The 25,879-nt window shown below is 42.8% G+C and overlaps 2 protein-coding genes across 5 annotated transcripts in view; one reads left to right on the forward strand and one right to left on the reverse strand.

Moving 5' to 3' along the window:
- The window catches only part of tmem163b (transmembrane protein 163b), a 29,151-nt gene extending 25,753 nt beyond the window's left edge, over positions 1-3,398 (forward strand). For both annotated transcript variants that reach the window (XM_028981840.1, XM_028981839.1), the window contains one exon: positions 590-3,398. In XM_028981840.1, the coding sequence (XP_028837673.1) occupies positions 590-650 (61 nt within the window). In that variant the 3' untranslated portion in view covers positions 651-3,398. The remainder of the gene's footprint in view (positions 1-589) is intronic.
- Positions 3,306-25,879, reverse strand: part of mgat5 (alpha-1,6-mannosylglycoprotein 6-beta-N-acetylglucosaminyltransferase) — a 72,318-nt gene continuing 49,744 nt past the window's right edge. For 2 of the 3 annotated variants that reach the window (XM_028981837.1, XM_028981838.1), the window contains exons 11-17: positions 22,535-22,668; positions 12,989-13,138; positions 9,765-9,911; positions 9,558-9,674; positions 6,998-7,072; positions 6,691-6,848; positions 6,191-6,389 (exon numbers count right to left, since the gene is read on the reverse strand). In XM_028981837.1, coding sequence (XP_028837670.1) covers positions 6,191-6,389; positions 6,691-6,848; positions 6,998-7,072; positions 9,558-9,674; positions 9,765-9,911; positions 12,989-13,138; positions 22,535-22,668 — 980 coding nt within the window. Of the gene's footprint in view, positions 6,390-6,690; positions 6,849-6,997; positions 7,073-9,557; positions 9,675-9,764; positions 9,912-12,988; positions 13,139-22,534; positions 22,669-25,879 lie in introns of all 3 variants that reach the window. The other variant, XM_028981836.1, reaches the window with a different exon arrangement.

The following is a 25,879-nucleotide window of genomic DNA, read 5'->3' on the forward strand; positions in this document are numbered from 1 at the left end:
TGCTGTACAAAGTTTGTCAGCATCAGAATCATTTTCTGGCATAAGCAACCATTTACCAGATATGATTTAGATGTGAGACCGTTCTCAGCACCGCAGTGGCAGGGGGAGGTCACAGCTGGCCACCCAAAAATATCCACTGGACGGTGCTCCTCAAAAGGTCTGTATGCCGGCAGCTGGATTTTCCCAGTAGTTTATGAGACGTAGTGCATGGGGAGCGTTGCGTCTATCCAAGGAATATACAGAAATACATAGATGGAAGCAAGAAAGGACTTGATTAGTTAAGAGTTGTCACAGAATTAGGAGGAACTTACTACCTTATCAATGATGTGTGTGTAATTGTTTCTGACATTGTTTTGTAATGGGAGGAGCCAATTGGTGTGACTGACAGCCATCATGCACCTTCAGCTTCTCCAATTATGCTCTTCCTGACACAACTCTCCTCATTTACCCAGGACAAGAAATACAGTCACATCCCTAGTACCTTAGGGATGTGACCCTAGGGCATCCCTAGTACTGGGTTACTATTTAAATCTACTCCCATCAATTGGTGACCTGGTGACACCTTTCCATTTCCCTCTCTCCATTACAGGCTCCTGGTCGACATGGTCCCGCGCATCAGACAGACCAGGAACTACGAGCGGTTCGAGTGACAGCAGTCACACACTCCGTGGCTGGAGGTGGTCCGGGGCGAGTTGGAGCTCGGGGGTAAACTGGCTGGACGGCCTCATCAACGCTCCGTTCCCTTCTGGCAGCACACGACAAGAACAAAGGAACCCCGCCCCTCTCCATCTCCCACCTCTGCTCACAAAAAAAGAGAATAATCATTTAAAAGGAAAAAACTCCTGGTGCCAGTGGTGTTTTGCTATCTTCGCCACAGCATCATCGCACTCCCCCCCCCCCTCCCTGGCCTTCCGCTGTGTAAATATACAAGAGGAGGGGGCAGAAAGGGTTGATGGGTAAGCGCCCACCTGAGAGGAGATCCGAGGCGTTTGGGAGCTGCTGCACTCCCTGCTGATCGACAGAAATGATTCTTGTGATTTATGGACAAAGGATGGTTTCCTGAACGGAGCCCCCGGTTCCTTGTTCTGCTGTGTTCTACACACTCTTTTATTTTCTCACTCTTTTCCGCTGTTCTGTAGAGTTATGGGTCATTTGAGCTGAGGGTTAACTGGCTTTTTCGGTGGTGGGCAACATATGATGTTTACAGGTTTTCGAGAACCGTTTAAAGCACAAAGAGGCACCGTGAAATTTCTCATTTCAATAGTTTGAAAACATGAAAACATTTTATAAATTCTGGGGCTGCTTTATGTTTTAAAAGGTCATAGACAAATAATCAAACTTGAACCAAAGAAAAGTTTGGCCAAATAATGAATCAACAGCATAACAGAGATACAGTCTCCCCTTTCCGCTAGCTTTTATCATGTCTCCACGCCTCCCATGTCACGCGGTGATGTCTTATCGTCACCAGCTGGGGTGACACTCATGTGCTTCACTTGGGTTCGGGTCAGCAGCTGCTGCTGCTGCAACCGCAGCCCCGACCACAGGCGAATGGAGACTTTGTGGAGCTCCTGCCTCCGCACGACACACTGGTTTGTCTTTCTGAATGCAACAAGGAAAATGTCAAAGAAATCATTTACAACCGTAGAATCATGACAGCATTCTACTGCAGAACAGACGCACAATATAAACATATTTAAATGGTTCTTTTCTGTACTTCACTGAAGCACAACAGAAACTGGCAAGAAAAGCACTGGCATTACAATCTGACCAGCCACAGCCATGTTGCTTGTCAACGCCGTATTCGTTTTCCACCACAGCTTCATTTCTGCCACTACGTCAAGTTCTCTTGTACATATGGTACACACACATATGTTCAAAAGTTTTCCTTATATTTCCATAAGAAAAGGAATTGAATAAAACATTTTAAAGACTAATAATAAATAGTCAGACAAAGTTTGAAATAATGATGTAGTCCTAACCACATCAACTGATGCACTAGATTCAGTACTAATGTGAATTTGGCCTGTTTTATTACTTAATGAAAAGGGTTTTCTAATAATCAGATATGCTTGAAAAAAAAGACAGATTTGGTTTAACGGACACAGCAATCCACTGGAACTCAAGACTAATATTTGCTGATAAAGTTCCTGTCTACACGTATGCAATTATTCCATCATTTAGAGACATTCATGTAGGAAGAGTCACTTACTACATGAACAATGTCTATACTGGACTTTTGACCCATTTGATGTCTTTTTTTTTTTTTTGATAGGAAACAATTGTTTCCTATCAAAAACAAGGATATTTCTAACTGACCCTAAACTTTTGAATGGTTCAGTACGTGTGTATTATATATTTTATAATTTTAAAATTCTGCTACACTTAGCCTGAGCAGAAGTATTAATAATAACTTGACCCCACCCATACTGTACTTTTACTGTTTATCCCGGGGCACAACAGTAATGTGTCCCCTCCCTTTTAACTCTGCGGTGTGAGAACATAACTTGTCAATGTTTAGTTAAACAAATAAATATGTGTTCTGCTGCAGCCTCCCCCAGGGCAGCAACGCCTATTGGGTTTATTCTAAATGTTAAGCTCCTTAAAAATTATATATATAAAATTATATATATATAAAAAGCACAGAACAGTATGGCACACAGAGAGGACCCACGTCCCACCTCACAGGCAAGCCTTACATTTTCTTTATGATTGTAAGGAATTTTTTTTTTTTATTACGCCAGTAGCTCTCAGTGATGTGAACTTTGCTGAAGTATTAACTAGATTGTAGCAATCAGTGTCATTTTGATAACGTGAGTGGTAAGTGGTGAGTGTGGGGTCTCCTCAGCATTTCAAACACTGGTTAGTAGTAGAGCTGCGTCCACTTTAATGTTTTTACCATAGTAATGTGTTTACAGCGTAGTGTAGACATTTAAACTTTATTATGGAGGAAGACATTTCGTATCGTTATTTTCCTTTTATGTTCAGGGAGGCTTCATGCATTCTTCAGTGATAGAAATAAAAATGTATACTCATTCTCTGGTACTGTTACTCCCCCCGGCCCCTTTCAGCGTCGCATTTATAAAAAAAAAAAAAAAGCACAGTAGTACAACTTGAAGTGTACTTTTTCAGAATGAAACTGCACCAAAACATGAGGGTGGGTGGGGTTGGCAGGGTTTTCCTGCATGTGTGCCACGCTGACAGGGGCAGGCCTGGGTTTCCCATGTGATCTTCTGACCGTGTATATATCGCGACTGTTCTTCTGTAGTGTACACATGTATATTTATATAGGACACACGACACAGGCGTGTATTGTCACAGAGAAAGAGGTTTATTGAAAAATAAAGATATATCCTGCTTATTCATCAAAAACAGTGGAAAAAACAAAAACTAAAATTTAAGTGTTGTCTTTTCTTTATTTAGTTCCCTGCAATGAAACATCCCCTTTTTGTCAAAATTTATGATTTAAAACACACCTTAACGACTGACATGATAAACAATGTGTCAATATGACTGATTATTTGATTGAACAAAACATTTTTGTCAAATGACACACATCAAAAAGAAAAAGAGGATTTTACTACAGTAAATCGATTTACTTGTCGCCACAATGAGCATCTCTGGGCTACTGGCCAATCAAAAAAAAAAACAAAATCTACAATGTTCTGATTTCCACTGGTACGACAAGCAGCAGCAACATGGTGCTGATGAGCAGAACATCTACTGCGTCTTCAGAAAGCCTGCCCTACACTACAGAGCCAAGTCCTCCAGCACTGACACTACAAGCAGTTCTACTGACCATCGAAAGGCACGTCATGAACTTGAAAACTGGAGCTTGGCTGAAGGTCGTAGTCTTATGTACACACATGTAGATCAGGAGATGGAAGGAAAAGACGAACACAGATCTGTATTTACAAATGTGCAAACGGGACAGAGCACAGAGCTGAAATAATATAAAAAGAACAGCCAATGAGAGCAGAGCATGGCACGCACTCAGCAGAAATCGCCAGCTGCGTCTCTGTAATGAGATTCTGAATCAATTAAAGCCCCGCAAATTTGTCACGCCCCGGTCATGTGACGACCTGAGGCAAACATTACATTACATTTGTAAAGCTTGGGAGGTCATAATATCCAGTAAATGTGACCCATTTGTGCTCTCTTTAAAACACATTTACATTAAGACCAGTTTCAAAATAACTGGACTGCTCGTTTAAGGTGTTGAGACAACTGCTCCCATCAGGCACTTCCTATGTTTTCAGAAAAAGAAAAAAAAAAAAAACATATATTAAGACTTTTTTTCTTCTTTTTTTAAATACAAGGGTTCAGATTTGTTGAAGGGCACATAACTGCTCACTTTCAAAAAAGTCTCTTAATTCAGAACTCATTACAGAGAAACATGATGACCTGATGTCTGGGACACCCCAAACCCTGACACCCCAAACTCACTGCAATGCACAATATGAGCAAACATAAATTACACAGATAAATTAAATTACTGTCTATAAAGAAATCTCTATTATTCTCTATAAATAAAAAGTGAAAACAAAAATCTGTATACAAAATAAATTAAAGTATTTGAAACCCATATGAACAACATACAATGTCATAACATTTGTTAATCTTCAGTAAATATCAGATAGTGCATTTTCATTCCAGACATGAAGACAACTTTTTTTTTTTTTTTTACTGTGTGCTCGATAAGTTACAAGCATAGCATAGAGGAGGGTCCTAATGAATGTTTTTTACCCTCTTCAAATTAGGTGAATAAAATCAGGCTGATCACTATGTATGAAAAAGAAACAAATATGTATATATTCACTGTAATTCTATATATACTTAGCTCAACAATAAATAAGATTTGGAGTTCAGTAAAATAAATACAAGTTCAATTTCAGCTGCTTTTTTTCCTTTTCTCTGATTAATGTAGTCCAGTCAGATTGGTAACCCTGTTAAACTGGTACAGCCTGGCAGTTGGTACAGCCAGCGGCTATTGCTCCAAATGTAGAGAGTGTGACTTTTTTTCCCATATATATTTTGGGGGGGTTTCTTGTTTCCAAAAAAAAAAAAAAAAAAAGGCCCCTCCACCCTCTGGCATGAACTGGAATAGGTGTAGGTGTAAGAGGTTAGACCGACTAACATGCTGTTTACAACTGGGGCTATGCTCTATAGCTCTATTTTGGGTTGGAGGGTTGTGTGAGTCTGTATGCAACATTTGTACCTCAAATAATAATAATGACAAAAAATAACATCACACATCACACTCCTCCTTCCATAAAACTGGGTATGAGTTTGAAATGGACAGGTTTTCAGTGTTTAGAGTCCAATTCTGGAGTATCTGGAGGATTACCTGAAACTAACTTTCAGTTTTCTAATAACATCTTTAGCTGTTAGCTACCAGTTAGCCTTGTTAGAGGGCATCTGCACTTTTTTTTTCCCCCATAGTAATATTGCCCTCCTGAGGACGTCTGGGAGATGTCTTTTTTCCCATGGAGTATATAAGCACAAAAGTACAGTGATGGAGACACAGCGCCCATCAACCAGTGTGTTGCGTGGAGGAAATTCCTGTCAGGGGATCCCGCAGGTTGGTCCCAAACAATGCCTCGGAGGAGGTGACTGGGGTATGGGAGGAACATGACTGCACTGTAGCACCACCACCAGCCAGCCAGGGGGCAGTCAACAGTTCAAAGTCCCTGCCTCCTCCTTGCTGAACATGCTTCTTGTTTCAAGTATTACAGGCTGGTAGGAGTTCACATGTTTACATGTTCTTAGGGAAGTGTATGAGTGTGTGCGCACTGCTGTTTGCTCATCCTTGCTGTATGTTCAACCCAATGGAACAGCAAAGGCTCAAGAGTAGCCTTTAGCCTTTTCCCTGTCACATATAAACAAAATATGAAGGTGAACACACACACACACACACACACACACACACACACACACACACACACACCCCATCTGTGCTGGTCTGATCTGATATCATTCCAAGTACCCCATTCCTTACAACCCACACACACACTGAATTAATTTACAATGCAAAACGTTCAAGGCTCAAGTGTTTTGAGCCCATCATGTCGCGTTACAGTGTGATTCTGGTAGTGTGTTACGATCGTGGTATCAGTGTGTGTGACTGTGGCTGTGAGTGTGTGAGCGGCTGGAGTGTGCTGGGGCACTGGCTGCCTGGATGTTGCCATCCTAGCTATAAGCAGTCCTTGCACAGAGCCACCTGGCCCTTCATGTAGTCCCTGCAGGGGCAGATGCGTTGGAGGGATGGGTGGGCTCCAGCACAGCTGAACAGCAGCAGGTCTGACTGGAAGATGCAGTGCTGCCGCGGCTCGCTGTATGCTGGGACCACGATGTCGCCCATCGATTCGGCTGTCTGGCAGTTCACGCCAAACCTGGACAGAAACAACAGCGGTGGCAAAATGGTGAGAGTTTAATATATATATGCAGAAAATAACACAAAATCAGACAAAGCAACACAGCCAATGTATTTTTTACATGCATATGACTGCCACCTAACTGTTTAGGATAAATACACACAGACGGGAACTGCTGGCCTCCAATTAAAATGGTTATTTATCAGAGCTGGGAGAGATCTTAACACATGGCAGAGCTTTATGTAAGATGAGCTTTACCATATGTCCCCATAATAAAATGAAAACAGATGCCTGTGTGTGCGCGTGTGTGTTCTCTCACCGGGACAGGTCCTTGTCCTTGTTAAGGTGCTGGAAGAAGGACGGTTCGCAGATGAGCTGCTCTTCCTGACACACCTGTTTACATGACTTCCCTGGGTTGGCCAGCTTCACCTGCATAGCACTAAGAGGTGGCCACATCACCTGACCATGACAGAAATCCTGACACACAAAGGGAAACAGAGAGAAACAATGACAAAGACCTTCAGATATTCGGTCTCACTGTCTAACAGCAGTGAAGTTCTCTGAAGGCTCTAGTCTGAGGGTGCTGTTTCTGTGCACTTGAATGTTCTTCAGATCTTAATACATACCTGATTCTCTATGAAGGCATTGACCCTCTGCAGCATCCCTTCACAGGTGAACTCGTACGGCAGGTATGGCTCAATCTGCAGCACAAGAAGCACATACACACAAGATTCTGATGGTCAGCAAGGACTTAGACCCTTTGAATTGTGGATGAAGGCACAACACAGCTCACACAAAATCACCAATGAGCATCTCACACCCCCACCTACTCCATGCTTTTGATCTAAATGTTAAAAGAAAGTCTTGCTTACTTTTTCTATTCTTACTTCTGTGAAAATCTGAAAAAAAAGTCAAACACTTCCTGCTGTCACCAATAGGATCTGAAGCTTCACTATGTGCCTCATGAGTGGTGGAGTGATGGCTGATTCCCAAAGAGGCACTGAGGTGTCAGACACAAAGTGATCTTAACTTGAAAGCAAAATACTTGATTTAGTCTGTAATGAAAAGAGCGACAGATGGAAAAAGACAACACCTGACAGCAGTGAAGAGGCACAGAGGTGAAGAGCAGGACAAGGACAGAGGAGGAGCAAAGCTGCTGGCCTTATTAGAGCACTGCTGAAGATAATCCAACATCTCTAAAGAAAGAAGAAAGTCCAGGCGCTGAATGAACTTTTACAAGAAGAGAAGCAGACAATAAAAGGAGGAACAGAGGAATGTTCTTATCCAGGTCTCTGTGGGGAAGAGAGCAGCCAATTTTGAGCAACGTGAATGTCGCCACCTGCTGGTCAAACTGTCAAAAGGCAGCTCTTCAGACAGATGATAAGAGACTCGGTGATGTTGATCAAATGAGGATTTGATCATTTGATCAATCTAAATATTGTTTGTATGTTTTCTTGTTATCACAATAGCATAATTATTTTTAATTAGATTTTTTCTACAAATGAGTGTTAGAGTATCATAATAGATAATGTGAAAATTCTGCATAAACAATCCCCAGCACCCATGCAGTGAAATAGAGGTGGATAATCTGCACTGAACTATCCTCATTTGTGCTAAGGGACACTGAAAAGTGGTACATGGATGACAGAATATACACAACACAATTTATAAAGTTCTGTCAAGCATATTATTTTGTAAGAAAGTAACTATATTTAATCTAAAGGCAGAAGTAGACTTAATAGGGTGAAGTGAAAAAGTGGGCCCTAAAACGCTGACTAAAAAAGCATAGAGGGTCTTGGAGCCCGTCCTTAACTTATGAAGATCTTCCCTAAGGCCTTTACTAGCAGCTGGAAAACAAAAGGCAGATGGCCCCTAAGTGGACATATATTAACCATCAAAATGATGTTTTTTGCCAAACTAATAGTAACACTTGTCACAGAATGCTAAAGACCCAATCCTGATCATCTAAAATAAAAAAAACAGGCATACTAAACTATTTTGAACAGATTGTCTGAAGGAAATACATATTTACATGTATTTACATATACATGTAGGTTAGTGGGGATCACCATTCAGACAGATAATGGCTTCAGACTGCTGAGAGCAGGGACCTGCATGGTACAGTTGTTGGCAACAAACCCTGATAAGAGTGGCCGAAGCACACAAGCAAGCAATTAAAGAGCCTGAGGAGAGTGCTGAGGAGATAATCCTGAAGTTGGAATCCCAGGGGTTGGTGTCCTCAACACACTGCCACTCATGTCTCGCTTACACTTCCCCTCGTCAATCTGCAATTCAGATCAGGCCTGACTGGTGGAGTGCTGGTGCCCGGGGTCTGGGCTCTTGTCCAACCGGCATCTAAAGAGCATGTGAGAACCAGCAGCCCCATTCCAAAGAACAAAGCCATTGTTCCCAGAGCTGTAGGCCAAGCACGAGGCCTGCTCTTACTGCTGTACATGCGGAGGGCCCTGCCGAGGACAGATAAAGCACTCAGCACTCAACTCTCCCCCATAATGGGCCCATCTGAAGGGAAACGTGCAGGGTGGATCTCCGGGTCGGCTCTGATGTGCTATCTGGGTGATATTTGAGATTCGACTTGATCTTGCAATGCCTTCATCACAAGCTGAGTGTAGCACACGCTGCCAGACTGAAACCCACTGATGTGAAAACATACCTAACACTACAAAGACTGGGAAAACTGAAACAAGATAAAAGTTAGAAAATGAAAGCATTGACATAAAGGTGAAAAAAAAATTTACCCAACCCACCTGAGATGTGAATGTACAAAGTTACAGTTAAAAATGGGTTTTGATAATACACAAATACAGTAATACATGATTAATGCAAGTGCGTATATATGGTGTAAATAAAAAAGCCTTTGTTTTCTTATTTACAATTATAATTGCTAACTATTTTCAGCTGTGCTAATCTAATTGAAAACGTTTTTCTAGTAAATCAATCAATACGGTTTTTAAAGCAACTGACTTTCATTTATGAACACAGCATTCCAGGATTGCTGCCGAATAATGGTTCTCTCTCTACATGTGTGCCAATATTCCATTCATTGCCAGTCATTTCCAGATACCACAGACATTTACATCATCAACAATGTCTCGACAGGATTTTTGATTAATCTGATATTTTTTTTAATGTTTCTAAATGTGAAGTATGGTGAAGTATGTTGAATACCTTCTGGCTTAGGATTGAGCGGATGGCCTTCTCCACCTCCATTGGGTTGTCAATGTCCACCGTCCAGACGTGAGGTTGCCCTATGTACACCTCAGCATAAGGGTGCTGTGAGGTCAACTATAAAACAAAAATCAGAAAAAGCCATTTCAACTCAATGGTTAAACAGAAACTAAAATGTGTGTTTGTTTTTTTTGTTGAAGGGCTCACCTCCCGCAGGGTGGGCTTCCCCTTGAAGAAGTCAGTGTTCTTGCTGCTTTTGGGTGGCGTGAATTTCGGATTGAGGAAGGCGCAACCATTGGCTATGGCCTCCAAGGGGGCTGGGCCCTCATAAGGGAAGGACAGTCCAACAAATAACTGAAAAAAACATGAACAGTTTTATTATTTTTTTCCCCTGACTTCCCAGATTCACAGTCAATTATCTCAGAACAAAGCACTCAGTTGGAGGATCCAGGAAAAGTATGTGTTGGCGCAACACCACCCCGAACACACACACACATCTGTAAGAAATTCACAGTTGAGGAAAGTTGAGAAAGGGTCTCTTTTTCCGTCTAACTGCAGATCCCACGAGCACCGCAAACCTCATTATCATGCGAGCCTGAGCAGAGCAGAGTCAGAGCAAAGAACAATCAGGGATGCTAATGTACTTTAAAAGGCGGCTGTACCGCCACGCTGCTGGCCTTCTAATGACTGCGCTGCCTCCCCGCAGCGCAGCGTGGGCCTGGATCCGATGAGCAGCACTGATTGTCAAATGCCGCACGGTGTCTGAATAACAATGGAGAAACGGTCCGTTTCTGTGAGGGAGTTTTCATGCAAGGCCCGCTCTGAATCCACATGGACACAATGCACAACGAGCCGTGCCTATTTCTGTGAATAAAGGGGTCCTGTTCAAGCTGGATGAGTAAAGCAAATATTTGAAATGTCAGTTAACATGATGCAACCAGAGGTGGCTTGGCTGTAAATAATCTGTTTGTCTAAACCATTAGCGTGGGCCACGGGGTCTTCACAATGGCGCATCTGTCTGAGGGATGGGTTACTTGCGCAGAAAGCCCATTCCGATCACAGCCTCCAGGCTAATGTTTTACATGTAAATATGACCAGGTTTCATTAAAAAAAAAAAAAAAATGTGTAGCTTACAACAGAGGCCAGAGGATCAACATGTTTTCTGGGTCACCATTGTGCTTTCAGCTCTTTAACCAGCAGGGGGCAGCAGGGTTTTGCCAACAGTCTGGCAGGCCCCGGGAGCGTGGGAGTGTGAGAGAAAGAGAGAGGGAAGGATAGAAAAAGGGTAGAAAGACCACTTGTTCTCCTTCAGCTATTAATAGAGCCTCTCCTGCCTGGCGGTGGTAGCGCTGCCTTGACTGGTCCGGACAACGGCGAGGAAAGTAATCCCAGAAAATATCACGAGCCCCCAGAGGATACGGCCTTCTTATTGGCCCGGAGAATGATGCGAGGACCGGCAGGGGAGAGGTCCGCTGCTCCTCTGCCCTTGAGCAAAAGAACGTAATCATCCTGCACCAACGGAAATAATGGACCTGAAGACGAACAGGACGTGGTTTCATATAGCAGTCACGTCTTCACTCGTGTGGATCACGGCGGCATCAACAGAAAGCCTTCTAAATCTAAAAAGCAACAGGATCTCCTTCAGTGCCACGATGAGTTGCGACTCAGGCTGACCACCAGAGCCTCTGACTCCAGCAGGGTACGAGCGTCACTGGCGCCCAGCTGAGTGTGACCTTAATGCACACGAGGCGAGTTAATGTTCAACAACTCTGACATTAGCCCAGGAGGAAGGCAAGGGCTAAAGATGGACTTTGCATGAGCAGGAAAAGAACAAGTAAACTAATGATGTCATGTAAGGAGGGATATGTCCAAAATACCATGGGTGTGATTCGTTGTCAGCAGGCAAAAAATTGGGTGCTACTGACCACACGGACTGTAGACTGAATTAAAAAAAATGTCTCTGCTGCCTGCACCTCAGTGTGGAAACTCTGATCCTTGACTAAACAAGATTAGTTGAAAAATCCATGGTATAACTCCGTGTATATAGGCCAGTTGGTTGTTTCTAATCACACCTCTCCTACAGGTTCTGCACTCTCACTCTGCTGCCACAGCAATTGTGTGTTTGCGTGTTTTTTTTTTTTTGCTCATGCAGGCAGTCTGCATGCTGAAATATGCACGGCTTGCTGCCATATTTTCTGTGGCTCCTCTGCTGCCGGTCTGTTTAGGGCCAGACCATAGGAAGTGAAATAAAACCGGACTAAAACTCGATTGACATGAATATTGCAGATGGACCATTTCCTTTCTCTCTTCAGTACTCCTGCAGGACGGACTAATGCTTTTACTGTTAACAGCAGCAGCAGCTCTGGTCCATTACAGACAATCAGAGTCAGGAGGCCTTTAAAAACTTTTTCAATTTTTTTAGTCAGGAAAACCTCTCTTGGGAGCCAAGCTGTTAGGATCATTAGCAATAAATACAGATATATGAAAGCACACAGACACAAATAAACCATGAAACAATGGCTTCACATGCTAAAAGGCACAATGAATTCTGGGAATAAATTAACCAGAAAATGTCAGGATTCAAAAGCACACATATGTGTGAACACACTCTTCCAATAGGCACCTTGTTTTAATATTTTAAGAAGCAGCCCTCTATACCCGTGACAGTTTGTTGAGTCAGTTTGCAAATCTCACAGGGGCAATTACAGGAAGAAATCTGTTAGCAGGTGGGTGCTTTGATATATATATATTTTTAATTATTATTATAACTGGCTGGATATCTCTCTGCTTTACTTGTTATCAAAACAGCAGAAGTGCTAACTGGCCTAGCCGATTATGGGAATTAATTGGCACTCCCTCTAGACAACCACATCCACATAATGATCTGATGTGGAAATATCCACTGCATCCGTCCTCAGAGGCGAAAAACAAAAGACTAATTTGGCGTGACTTCTCTATGTTGGAGTTCTTTCTGGTGCTGACTCGATATGTTTCAAATAGATTTTTTTCTCTTAAGTTTTGTTTTTGTGCACAAATATGCTCATGGTGAACGGATCATCCTCAGCTTGATTTGTCATCATGTTCATCTTTACACTGAAAGCCTCCCAGGATATGAAACTAATTAAACCATTCATTCATGTGTTCATTCCCTGTGACAGTAGGAGACACCTAGAGCCAAAACATGAAGAGAGAAACCTTTCCCACCTGTATTTTTAGTTACCGAGTGACAGTCCAAATCCCACTCACAAAGCGTCAGAATCAAACGACTGAAGCTTTAAATACCAGACAGCGCAGCAGGGCTGATATCATATGGTAATCCAAGGTTTAGAGTGCTGAAGTGTGATTTATGTGTGCAACCTTGTCAGAGCGATGCTCACACAACACTCCATAATGCAATCTGCAGCAGGTATGGTGAGTGTGGAGGGGCTCACCTTTGTCTCTCTCAGCAGAAACTGCAGGTCCCTGCCACTCAGGATGCCATGGTTCTTGACATAGCTGGGCAGGTGGACTGTGCTGGTGCCGTGCACCGTGGCGTGGACCTCTGTGTAGGTGTGGATGATGTCTAAGTACTTCTGCTTATCCTGAGGGAGAAAAGAGGGAGAACAACAACATGAGTCCATCTGTTTCATGAAAGCAGCAGCTGCGTTAGGGAAAGAACACAACAGATTAACTGTCTTGATGCCAGGCCAAAATGTAAATCATTCTAGCCGAGGGATGAGTAAATCCAGAAAAAGACCAAAGGAAGCTGGATTACTGTGTCATTTGATGTTTTGGGAGATTTTGATTAGCGTGTGTACAGCATTTTCGGACACTAGCCTTGAATTTGTCATCAGAAACTCAAGGCAGAGCAGATTCTTCAACAAAATTTAACAAGCCATCTCTGCAAATCATTCATGAGGATCACAAGAACATATATATAAGATAAAATAAAATGATCCTTTATTAATCTCACAAGTGGTAAAGTTACATTGTTACGGCAGGAAGTGGACAGTACAAGATAAGAGCAGCAAATGACAATAGCACAGACACTGTGTCGACCGTATATTATAATAGTTCACTATACAAATAGCAATAGTCCTAGAATAGCAAAATAAAACAGTGAATGTGAGTGAGAAAATGAGAAAAAAAAAAAAAAAGTCAGTATATACATAAAAGATATATTTGTCATATTTAACATACATGTACAGAGTGGGTAGATATACACATATTGCACCTAAGAGAAATGGAGATGGTGTACTGTGTGTGTTTGTGCGGTCAGATGTTGTAGAGCCTGACAGCGGTTGGCAGGAAAGACTTTCTGAATCTATCAGTCCCACATCGTGGGTGACGCAACCTGCCACTGAAGGAGCTGCTCAGTCCTGTCAGGGTCTCCTGCATGGGGTGGGAGATGTTGTCCAGAAGGGATGATAGATAAGCCACCATTCTCCTGTCACTCACCACCTCCACTGGGTCCAGAGGGCCTCGTAGAACAGAGCTGGCCCTCTGGTTCAGCATGTTCAGCCTCTTCCTGTCCCCAGCAGTGATGCTACCTCCTCAGCAGACCACACCATAAAAGATGGCTGAGGCCACCACAGTCATAAAAGGTCTTCAAGAGTGGGCCTTCACCCCAAAAGACATGATATATATTGTTTAAATAGTCATAAATGTAAAAATTGTATGAACAGAAAACATAAAACAAAACTGCAGCTAAAGCACCGTCCAGTTGGCAAGTGTTCATAAGGAGAAGACCAAGAAATAAAACCAGCAGGAATCTCCGCAAACCGCTGGGCAGGTAAAACAGAGCAACTTTCATTTCGACACTGACACATAAAATAAGATGTAGCACTGGAAAGCTTTAACCCTGATATGCGTGCAGAGTGAATGGGAAATGTTGGTCTGATCCAACAACAGCTGCACATGCTGCTGAGGTGTCTGTATGAAGGTGTCAGAGCCTGTCATGGGTTCATAGAAAAACAACACTGAGGGGAACCACATTTTGGTTCTGAATTGGGACATACTAATCCAATGACTATGCTAAATTCTACTGCCAAAAGGACATGAATATGTTCTTAATCATTTTAAAGTTATTCAAACAAAAACAGTTGGTGGCAAAAAGTCATTTTGTGAACTTTTTTTTTTTTTAATGAATCACCATGTTTTTAAACATTTTTGTTTTTTGATCTCAGCAAATGGCCACTTACATCAATACGATTCTCACCCTTCAATATTAGGGGTTTTGAAATGAATCTCATAATCGATACATTGCAATTGATGCAGTTAAAAAGTAGTGGTGGTAGTGATTGTGGCAGCCTGATCAGAGTACAGTCCTCCTCCGAGTTAGGAGTTCAGCCTCGTCTTCTACATGGACGTTGGAAATTAATGCCATGCTGTCTTTTGTAGCTGCGTCTGATTGCCGTTTCACTGGAGTCCGATTGACAATGTTTAAGGCTCATCGCTGTTTAAAGCGCGTCATGATTTCATCTTGAAGAAAACGCTGCAGGCAACTTTATTTCACCTGACTGAACAGCGGTGCTAAATGCACGTGTGGATGCCAATGAGGAGAAAAACTGACTTGTTCATACCACACTCACCTGACTCCATGAAGCCAGAAAAACACCTGGTTCAGACGTCCATGTGAACGTGATTGTCATTGTGAAACACTGCGGCACAGCACACGGTAACATAACGAAATGTGTCCTCTGCTTTTAACCATCACCCTTGGTGAGCAGTGGGCAGCCATGACAGGCGCCTGGGGAGCAGTGTGTGGGGACGGTGCTTTGCTCAGTTTTTTTTTTTCTTTCTTCCTTGTGATGCATCAATAATTGATGCATTGATAACCATAGTCAAATGTGAACCAGTTCCCACCGCTACTCAATATGCACATGAGCATCAGAACGGGACCCTGACCAGGACAGCACAGAAACTGTGAAGTTATTGAATGATCATCCATCACAAATGGCCAGAAGTAAAATTCTGCAGTAAAATATGTATCTCAAAACAACATCATGGCCCAAACGGAATCATGTACAGGCACGGTTTTATCTTGCTTTAACTGTTTCATTCCTATGCCATGCATGCATGAGGTCTGCCCACGACATCAGGTGCTGGAGCAGAAGCCGGACAGGATTACTGCAGGAATTTATAATACAGGTACAATTTCAATTATTTAACAAATGGATTCCTACACATGTAATCAAAAGATTAAGGCGAAAGAGGATTTGCTGTGGCAGCACTGGAGGCACCGCCTGCATGCTGGTGGTGGCGGATCCTTCCTGTGCGCTACAGGAGAGCAGGACGGGATTTACAGAAGGATCTGGCAGAACTCTGCTACTTCTGACAGCAAGCGGGTGATCCATTAAAAGGGAGGTACGGCTGTGGTTTTTGTGAGTGACAGAGAGAAAATTGCTGCACCTACTTTGAAGCCTCTCTGTGCACCTTCAAAATTTTCACCACCACTATTTATCATCTTAGCACAAAAGTTTCCTTAAAAGTGATATTACATTTCCTGGTCTAAACTGTATCTTAGTCATGGCAACTCGTTCATTTGTGCATAATCTGTTTCATGTTTAAGTAACAGTGCAGACACTATCCCATATACGCACATATCCTGTTTAAACTGAATATTGTACCTCCTATATCTTTCTTTGAACTGTTTTCTACAATTTGGGCTTCTGGCCATCCCTAATGGCACTTTCCTTCAAGACATCTTAATGCACCACATAATCATAGGTGATAAATATAAATGTGAGAACAGGTTGAGAAATTGCAACGCAAACGTTTCCTCACTTGCTGAACTTTTTACACAGCGGAGGTGCAATGGACACCAACCAATCTTCTTTGGATCGAACAGTATGTGTGGTCAGTGAGGACCCGATGGACCCATTCAACACGATTGGGCAGGTGTGGGCTTCAGCCATGCCACTTGACAAATACACAAGTCATACTTGCTGTAGTGTATGTACAGTGTACGACAAAAGGAAGCTTATGTGCACTGGGATGTGAGGCGGTTCATTGTTCCCCTCAACAGAGTAAACAGAAACGGTGCGAACGCTCAGAGAGCAAAATAATCAGCTTAATAAAGTCACAGAAAATGGTAACAGGGATCGATAGCTAGCCTTCGAGCCTTCCACTCTCAGCCCTTCATTCCAGACAGTAATAAACCAAGATCTCCAAATAATTGGCCAGTAAAGTCGTTGCAGAACCTGCAAAAGCGAGGCTTCAGGAGTCGCTGCCATGTACCCTCACTCAATCACACAACAGAAGCCAGCCTTGGGGAGCGGCTAAATCAGGGCTCTTTGAATCAGGCATTTTGCAGTGCGATCAAAGGGCAGTTTGATTTTGGATCTTTCAAAACATTGCGAGAAAAAAAAAAAGCTTCATCTTAAGAAACACTGAGTTTTTTTTGTTGCACACTGTGAGTGTGTCTTACATGCACCGGTGGCCCATGGGCCCTGGGGGAGGACTGCTATCAGATGCCTCCAGTGAACGTGCTGTAATTGGAGAATTAGGAATCCTGCAGGAAGGGGCATGTGGTGGCAGTAATTAGATGTTGAAATCTCTTCCCTATAATCTCTCTACCCCAGGGAGGCAGATAACGGGGCATAAAGCTGGAACCATGTTCATGGAGGCTGATATAAGAATGGGCTTCAAAAGGTTGGGGAAAAACCCCACGCACAGACATTCCACACATACACAAAACACACTCAGACAAACAGATGCCAAAAAGGAGAAAAACATTCTTTGTTATGGTTTTACAGAAGTGACAAAAGATCACCAATGACATTAAACATTGTATGCAAGATTGTTTTTTTTTTTTTTTTTTTTGTAGCGGGAGACCAGTAACACAGCAGAAAACCCAATATATTCGTGTCCTCTGGTAACTTGTTGTAAGCAAGGGGGGTCCAAGAAGGCCCCAATTGTTTTTTTTGGGGGGTTTACCCTCATTTAACACACATGATTCAACTTCTCTACCCATTACCACCCAGTTCTTGCCATAAGGTGTGGTAGGACATGGAGAGATCTAAGTTATGAGCTGGTGTCCTCAGGACCATTGTTTGTGACCCATGGTGGCATTGTGAAGACTTCGGTACAAATGGGCTGACTTGCTGACATCCTCCGGAGCCAGCTGTCAGCTGAGATCCCCCAAGCTCTGCATCTCTACAGACACGTGATGATGCTGATGTGAGTGGACCTGGCCTTTAACACAGCTAGACATTTTTATGGACATAGCCACAGATTAAGAGGGACATGTAGTAGACATACAGATAAAAACACATATACACACACACACACACACACACACGCATGCACACACTCTTTCCCAGCAGAGGATAAAAACATGTAGGCTTTTGCAGAGCCGTGTTTCACTGGATTTAATGGTAGTCGGGGAGCAGTAAAACCACCAGCCCAGTGGGGGAGTTTAATCAAAGAGGATAAAGTGCCTTTTATAAGCCAGTAAATCACATTGAATCCCCCCTCCCTGAAAATGCAAAAAAAGATGTAGATTGCATGTGTTTGTGCATTAAAACGAAGTACTTTCCTCCCATCCCCCCATACATATGACTACACAGCAGAGATAGGATGCTACTGGTCATTTAAAGGGCAGCAGAATGAAGGGTAACCAAAACACAATCATGACAAATCATAAATCTTTACATGTGTTCACTGCTCACTTCTTCATTTGGTTTCTTCAAACCTAAATATATTTATCTAATACTATTTTTCTATATTATAACAGTAGACAATGGGTCTGCATGGATGCTTTTAACCTGATTAATATCTTACTTCACACTAATTTGGCACCAGACAGGTGTGTTGGATGTGGCCCCTTAATCAGAAAGTTGCTAGTTCGAATCCCGATCTGCCAAGGTGCCACTGACCAAGGTACCGTCCCCACACACTGCTCCCCAGGCGCCTCTCATGGCTGCCCACTGCTCACCAAGGCTGACTGTTAAAAGGACACATTTTGTTGTGTCATCGTGTGCTGCGCTGCAGTGTTTTACAATGACAATCACTTCACTTTCACATCTGGAACTCAGCTAGAGAGGAATGTTGCATTTAATATAAAGCATTGTAGGCATATCCTCTAGAGTACACACTCCAAATCAGTGTACACACCCACCACCCCTACACACACAGAAAATGGGGGGTAGTTAAGGCTGGGCGGCTACTGTGTGTTAGGTGGACCGGTCAGTCTGGAAGGGACAATGAGTCGCTCTGTTCCCGTATCAGGTTTCCTGCGGCAGTGGCGCAGAGAGAGGGGCTGCCAGCGACCCTGGCATGCTGGCGCTCTCAGGTGAGCATGGGGACACGGCTATGATCAAACAGGCAGACGTCCTACCAGCCCTCCCATGTGCAGCTACACCGGTGGATGTGTTTACAAGGTGTCCCCACACTGCCTGCCTTCTTTATAATGGTCCTAACAAATAGGGGTCTTGATTAAGAGGGGGTCTTACAGGCTCAATGCTCACAAACGTATGCAGGATCACAGGCAGACAGGTTCAGTGGAGTGTGTGCACTGGTTCACACATTTACATCTCAACTGTCTGACAGTCATTCATTTCCGCCCCGACTCAACAATGTGTTCAGTGTATTAACAGGATCTGTAAATACAGTTTAACCACCACACTGCTACTGCTGCTCATGCACAAATGAGACGGTTTAATGATGTGCATACATATGTGGCTATTTTCTGTAATGAAGAACAGTAAAGCAAATACTTTTGAGACGCTCCCTAACATGGATAGGTCACACTACATCTCAAATGTAGGGGAAGGAATGGCGAATGGCAGTCTTACAAACACACACACACACACACACACACACAAATCTATGCTAAGAGAAGGCATGCGATGTCAGTTGTGTGTACATTGTACTGACATACAGCTAGGTTAACAATGTGTGTGTGTGTGTGAGAGAGAGAGATAGAGAGAGAGAATTTCCAGCAGCCCACCCTAACCTGCTCACAGCCAACACCACACTGACTGACCTTTGTACGCCGACAACCACCATTAACATTTCAAAGCCCTGGACCCACATCCTCTGATCTGTGGCCAGGTTGACCGTTTGCATCTCTCACTTGTTGTAATTCCCAGAATTTGCAGTGAATTGCATCTGAGTGAGCTTGGGGACGGAGGTGGGGGTGCAGTCATGCTCAATTCTGGCTCTGTACTCAATAAACTGGTTGCCATGGCGATGCTTGCTGAGGAGCTCTGGCTGATTCTTCTCCTCACCTTTTTTTTATTTTCCTCTCATTTGCTCTCTCTATGCTTCCCATCTTCCTGTATCACTCCTTACTAAGAATTGGTGACCTTTGACCCATGGTTGTAAATGTGATTCTGGGTGAAATCCTATGGTTATGAACCCCTTGGCAATTCACTACCAAAGCCAGCTGACCATTCTTTAAACTACCCAGCACATAATTTACATTTTCATTAAAACATTTACATTTTCATGGAATTTGGCAGACGCCCTAATCCATTTAGACTTTCAACACACTTCCAGGTTACAATCAGTGAAAGTAACCAGTTCTGGTTGACTAGAACCCAAACTATGAATGCATTTCATGCATTCTGTTGTATTTTTTCTTACGTAAGTCAGACTACAAGAGAGAGTTTGCAAGTTTGTCTAAGCTGCCGTTTGAAAATACTCAGCGACTGTGCTGTTCCAACCTCGACGGGAAGTTCATTCCACCATCTAGGGGCCAAGACAGAGAAGAGTCTAGATGAGTGTCTTCCTCGTACCTTCAGCGGTGGAGGAACCAGACGAGCAGTACTGGAGGGGCGGAGAGTGCGAGGTGCAGTGCGAGGTATAACATGGACTCTGAGGTAGGCTGGTGCTACCGCAGGTTTGGGATTGTAGGCCAGCGTCAGCATTTTGAATCTGAGGTGGCAGCTACTGGGAGCCAGTGGAGGGAGCGTAGCAGCAAATGAACAGCTCTGCCCCAGGGTCAGGGTCTGTGTCACAGCCAGGCTCCCATGTGTCTTATAATACAGAACAGACTGAGGGTCAAGGTCAAACGTCTCCCTTCAGGCCAAATCATCTTCACAAGGCCTCCCAGCTTTGCACTGTGGCTAAGCGCCAAAAGCACTCAAAGCAACCGGGAAATAGCTGCTGTGCCAACACATGTACAGGTTCTAGATGCGGTTAAAATTCAGACCAGTCAAAACACAGAACGGCACATTAGTTTCAAGATGCTCTCCTTAGGCCTGCCAGTGATCAGAATTGAAGGATGTGGCTCACGCTGTCAGTGGGCAGATGGCTGCTCTCCTGTACATACGCCGCTCTGTAATTACGTTTAATGTCACTCATAAAGCTGGAAGAATCCCCGCTGGAGACTGGAGAGTCTGCAGCAGACAATTAGTGATTTGTTCACTCGTACTTCTGAAAAATGGAGAAGCTCAGAGCTGCTCATTACTAAGCAGCAGTGGGCATATGTGCTTCTAAGCCAATGGATGAAAATTATTTATCTAACACCATGACTTCAAAAGCACCTTATTTGTAACTGCAGGAGACTGTTAAGAATTCACCAGGCAATGGAAAACGCAAGTACCTGGTTCAATAACAGTGATCAGAATGTCCATGGGAGGGAAGAAAAAAAAAAAGATTAGATGGAGCTACGAATTACATGTACAAATTCCTGAAACATTTAATCAGGGTAAACTACCCATAAGAAGCAGTGCCAACAGTGTGCATGAGAGTTAAATCAGAGATAAATGGCACGGGGTCAGCAAGCCCTATATTAAACCCGATGCAACTCAAACCTGAAAGCATGTGTGGTTTTGTTGATCTTCGTGGAGGTTGTACACAGTTAACCTAGATGTGGGAGAATTGTTTTCTGGCCTCCACATTGAGTGAGACAGGAAACAGAGAGTGATAATTAAAAAATACAGGCGCCATGTCATACCAGTGTAATTAAAAACCGCTAGTAATAAACATGGTAGAGAGCTTGATTGTAAGATGGTAATAGCTGCATAATAATAATGCATATTCATGTTATTCAAGATATTAAAATGTGTCTTGACATGTCCTTCTAAATTTTTTTAATGTATGAAAATAGGCTGAACAACTCACAGTGCTCAAAGAGCTGAGGGGAAAAGTCCTCTCAAAGACCCCAAACTCAGGACTGTGTGTCATACATAATCTTGCACAATATTTTGAGGGCAATAAAACTGAGCTGCAAACCCGCATGGAATCCTGTAAAATCTGTGATATGTGCTACTACTGACTGCTCAATGACTTGAGTCAGACTAATGTCAATGTTTCTCCAAAGAGTAGTCATAGGTGTTACTGCTCGAGTGGCAGATTCATATGAGGGAGTTAAAAAAAAAAAAAAACAGTAAACAACACATTAGTCAGGGAGGTGTTAATGGCCAAACTATTCCTTTAAGAGCTGTGGTGTTAGCTTCAGCAGCATTAAGACACAGAGGCCGGCTAAGAAGCTGCAGCTTCTCCTCAAATGCCATTAAAACCAGCAGACACACACACACACACATACACTCACACACTCATACACACCCCCAGACTCCAGAATTGGTTATTTGGGATCACACAGCAACACTGATATTTAAAGGTTACATTTTGGCCATAAAATGTTAATACTCAGCCAAGGCACATACCATCTGAAATGTGAACAGAATTCTTACAAAAGTGATGATATTCAAATTGGAATTGAACACAGCAAAGATGGCCACCTTATACGGCCTCTTGACATTTCACCTACAAATATTCAATTCTCCTGCACACACGACAGCCTGATAAAAAAAATCTCTTTGGTCATGTTCAGGAACACAGGGAATGAGTTCCTACGAGCTCATTTACAGCATTCAGCAAAACATTCCCTTAAGAAAGCAGGAAAATAATAATAAAAAACATAGCTAAAAAGTGGTGGGTCCATTCAACTGTAAGAATATAATATTTTTACAAATATTTAAAAAAAAAAAGGTGAAATATAAAGTGAAATATAAAGCACATTGAGAAAATAAAAGGCTGACACATACCTTCCAGAAGCTGTCAACCTTGCCATAAACCAGAGACTGGTTCTGTCTCTTGATTTCATCTATGTGCTTGATGTCACTGGCATTCAGGTGCTGCTCCACCACAAAACCCAGGAAACTATTATCAGGGGTGTGAGCTGTGAACAGACACAGAGAGGAAAAAAATCTTTTTATTTGTCTCAACCTTCACAAACAACACCTTTTAGGCATGTTCCATAGTGCCAAACTCATAGACTTTCATAGATGTAGAACAGTACCCAAGTACATGGGCCATCAGAAGTATGTCCCAGGAGAATGCAACAGACAGTTTCCATTTGCTCATTGTCAAATGTGGGACGGTAACTATGGGAACGTTAGACCACAAGTTCAAAATGGACAGCAGAGACGCTTGGCAGAACATAGCCTGAGAACCATCTGTCTCAAAATACTCCTGAATGTTCTTCCTTGGAGGGGAAAATGCCAAAAAGGGAATGATCAAATGAAGATACCATTTGATGTTTCTGTCCACACCAACACGACAGAGAGAAAGAGACTGGTCCATTGTACAAATTTCTCTACAGTGATTTAGGCTGCAAGATGTATGCTGGTTGTTATTGCACAATGGTATATAATAATAAAACACCAGGCTGTAAACACCAGGCTCTCAATCACATAATAAATAAAACCATCATCAAATCAAATCACATAATGGTAACATTGCACATGCACACATCACCATGTCTCTGGCAACACAGTCATGCTCTGTCACCACTCAATGGAAAAACAGTGCATGAGAGAAAAAATAAAAAAAGGTAAAGAGGGCCAGCTGTGTGCTGCTGGAAAAAATGGTCAACTTCAATCAGTGGCCAAAAAAACGAGACACGCAACCAGGCTCTGTGGAAGGTAATAACAAACAAGAAAAGATTCTGGGGAAATGACAAGGCCAAGTGGAAGAGAAAATGAAAATGTTACTGCCTGTTGGCCACCTGTAAAACAAGGACACAACACCACCCTTCCAAGTAGTGAACAACATCCAATTAAGGTAAGAAACCTGTTTTAACCACAATGCTTCTGACATTTTATAGGACAAATAATTGAAATTACCAAGTTAATTGCTTTTTTTGTTCATTTATCCATTTAGAACAGACCTCATGACTGTTTAATACACGGCAGTGGTGGCCAAGCAGGCAAGGGAGCCCACAAAGTAAGTGTCGAATTAGTAATACTAACTAATATATAAAAATAATATATGCATTTACATTGATCCTTGGAACACATGATAAAAATGCTTCAGAAATTATCCCAAGAGAATAAAAAAAAAAAAAGCATCCTTTTAAGTTACTCATACAGCATGTAAAATATATTACCACTTTTTTATTAAAGTGGTAAAACACATTACAGGCTGATTCAACTTTGATGTAAAATCCTTAAAACAAGTCAAAATAAGTCTCAGTAGTGTCTGCGACCTCCCTCGTGTCTGTATGATCTCCCTACATCGCCTGGGCATGCTCCAGATGAGGTGGCGGATGGTCTCCTGAGGGATCCCCTCCCAGACCCGGACTAAAGTATCCGCCAACTCCTGGACAGCATGTGGATGAAACGAGACATGATGTCCCAGACATGCTCAATTGGATTCAGGTCTGGGGACTGGGTGGGCCAGTCCATAGCATCAATGCCTTCATCTTGCAGGAATTGATGATAAACTTCAGCCACATGAGGTATGCATTAAGTGGAACCCAGGGCCAACCACAGCGGCAAATTGACTCACAAGAGGTCTGAGGATCTCATCATGGTACCTAATGACAGTCAGGCTACCTCTGGAGGGCTGTGTGGTCCCCCAAAGAAATGCCACCCCATACCATTACTGACCCACTGCCAAACCGGGAGGATGTTGCAGGAAGCAGAACACAGTGGCAAATCTGCCTATCTTGGTGATCTCTGGCAAATGCCAAACGTGCTGCACAATGTTGGGCTGTAAGCACAAGCCCCACCTGTGGCCTGTCTCCTGGTAGCTCCTCTATGCTCATGCTCTGGACACTACGCTGACAGACACAGCAAAGCTTCTTGCCACAGCTCGCATTGATGTGCCATCCTGGATGAGCTGCACTACCTGAGCCACTTGAGTGGGTTGTAGACTTCGTCTCATGCTACCACTAGAGTTAAAGCACCGCCAGCATTCAAAAGTGACCAAAATATCAGCCACAAAGCATAGGAACTGAGAAGTGGTCTGTGGTCACCACCCACAGAACCACGCCTTTTTTGGGGATGTCTGGCTAACTGCCTTTAATTTCCACCTGTTGTCTACATGCGAAATTGATTGACAGTCAGTGTTGCTTCCTAAGTGGACAGTTTGATTTCACATAGGTGTGATCGACTTGGAGTTACACTAGGTTGTTTAAGTGTTCCCTTTATATTTTTGAGCAGTGCAGAAGATTTCATTATGATTACGCACCAGTGAAACATTATTTCATCGTTTAGATTATAAATAGAAATGTTTGTACAGAGACACACATTTCTAAAATATATGCAAAAAAAAGACCAGTCAGCACAAACAAATGTAAACAAATTACACACAAAACTGCCAAAGAAGCAAATATCTGTCTGCAATACCACCTGAATGTTGTGGGCTATTTGAGACTAAACAAAAGCAGACGGGCTAATTAGAATCAGAGGGAAGGGAGGTCTGTTTGATAATGACATTCATAAAGATCAGAGTGGTCCCGCTGTCCTCTCCTGTCCTCCGCTGTCTTGACTGCTCAGTTTGAGGGGGCTGGAAAGTAAGCTGGTCAGCACATTCAAGGGAAGATGAAAAGCAAACACACACACACACACACACACAGAAGATGGAATGCTGGATTTGAAGGCACTAGCCAAGCCAAACTTCTGGTTTGTGTGGTTTTTAATTAGAGCAGATGGCAGATGCCTCCTTCACCCATCAATCCATCCATCACAACACTAAGGAGTGTAAAAATCTACTAAAATATCCATCTACCCACCCATTCCCTAAATTCCCTCATCCAGGTCAAGGATCCAGGCAGCTGGAGTCCATCCCAGATAACAGGAACAAGCCCTGGATAGGCACACACCTAACATCAACCTACCTGCCTGATCTCTATATGTATGGACTGTGAGAGGAAACCAGAAGACTCATGACCCCAAAAAGGAAAACCTACCAACTACCAAATGCCACAAATAAATAAATACAAATGGATTTACAACATCTGGGTCAAAAGTTTTTTTTTTTATCTTCCCCCCTTAATCTACATCTGAAGGTCACAAACACAAATTGTTGCAAAAATATTGCTAGCAAAAACACAAAGAACACAAAGCACTGCATTATAAAAAAAAAAAAAAAAAAAAAAAACCTAA

This window comes from Denticeps clupeoides, chromosome 5, assembly GCF_900700375.1.
Source record: "Denticeps clupeoides chromosome 5, fDenClu1.1, whole genome shotgun sequence".
Classification (NCBI taxonomy): domain Eukaryota; kingdom Metazoa; phylum Chordata; class Actinopteri; order Clupeiformes; family Denticipitidae; genus Denticeps; species Denticeps clupeoides.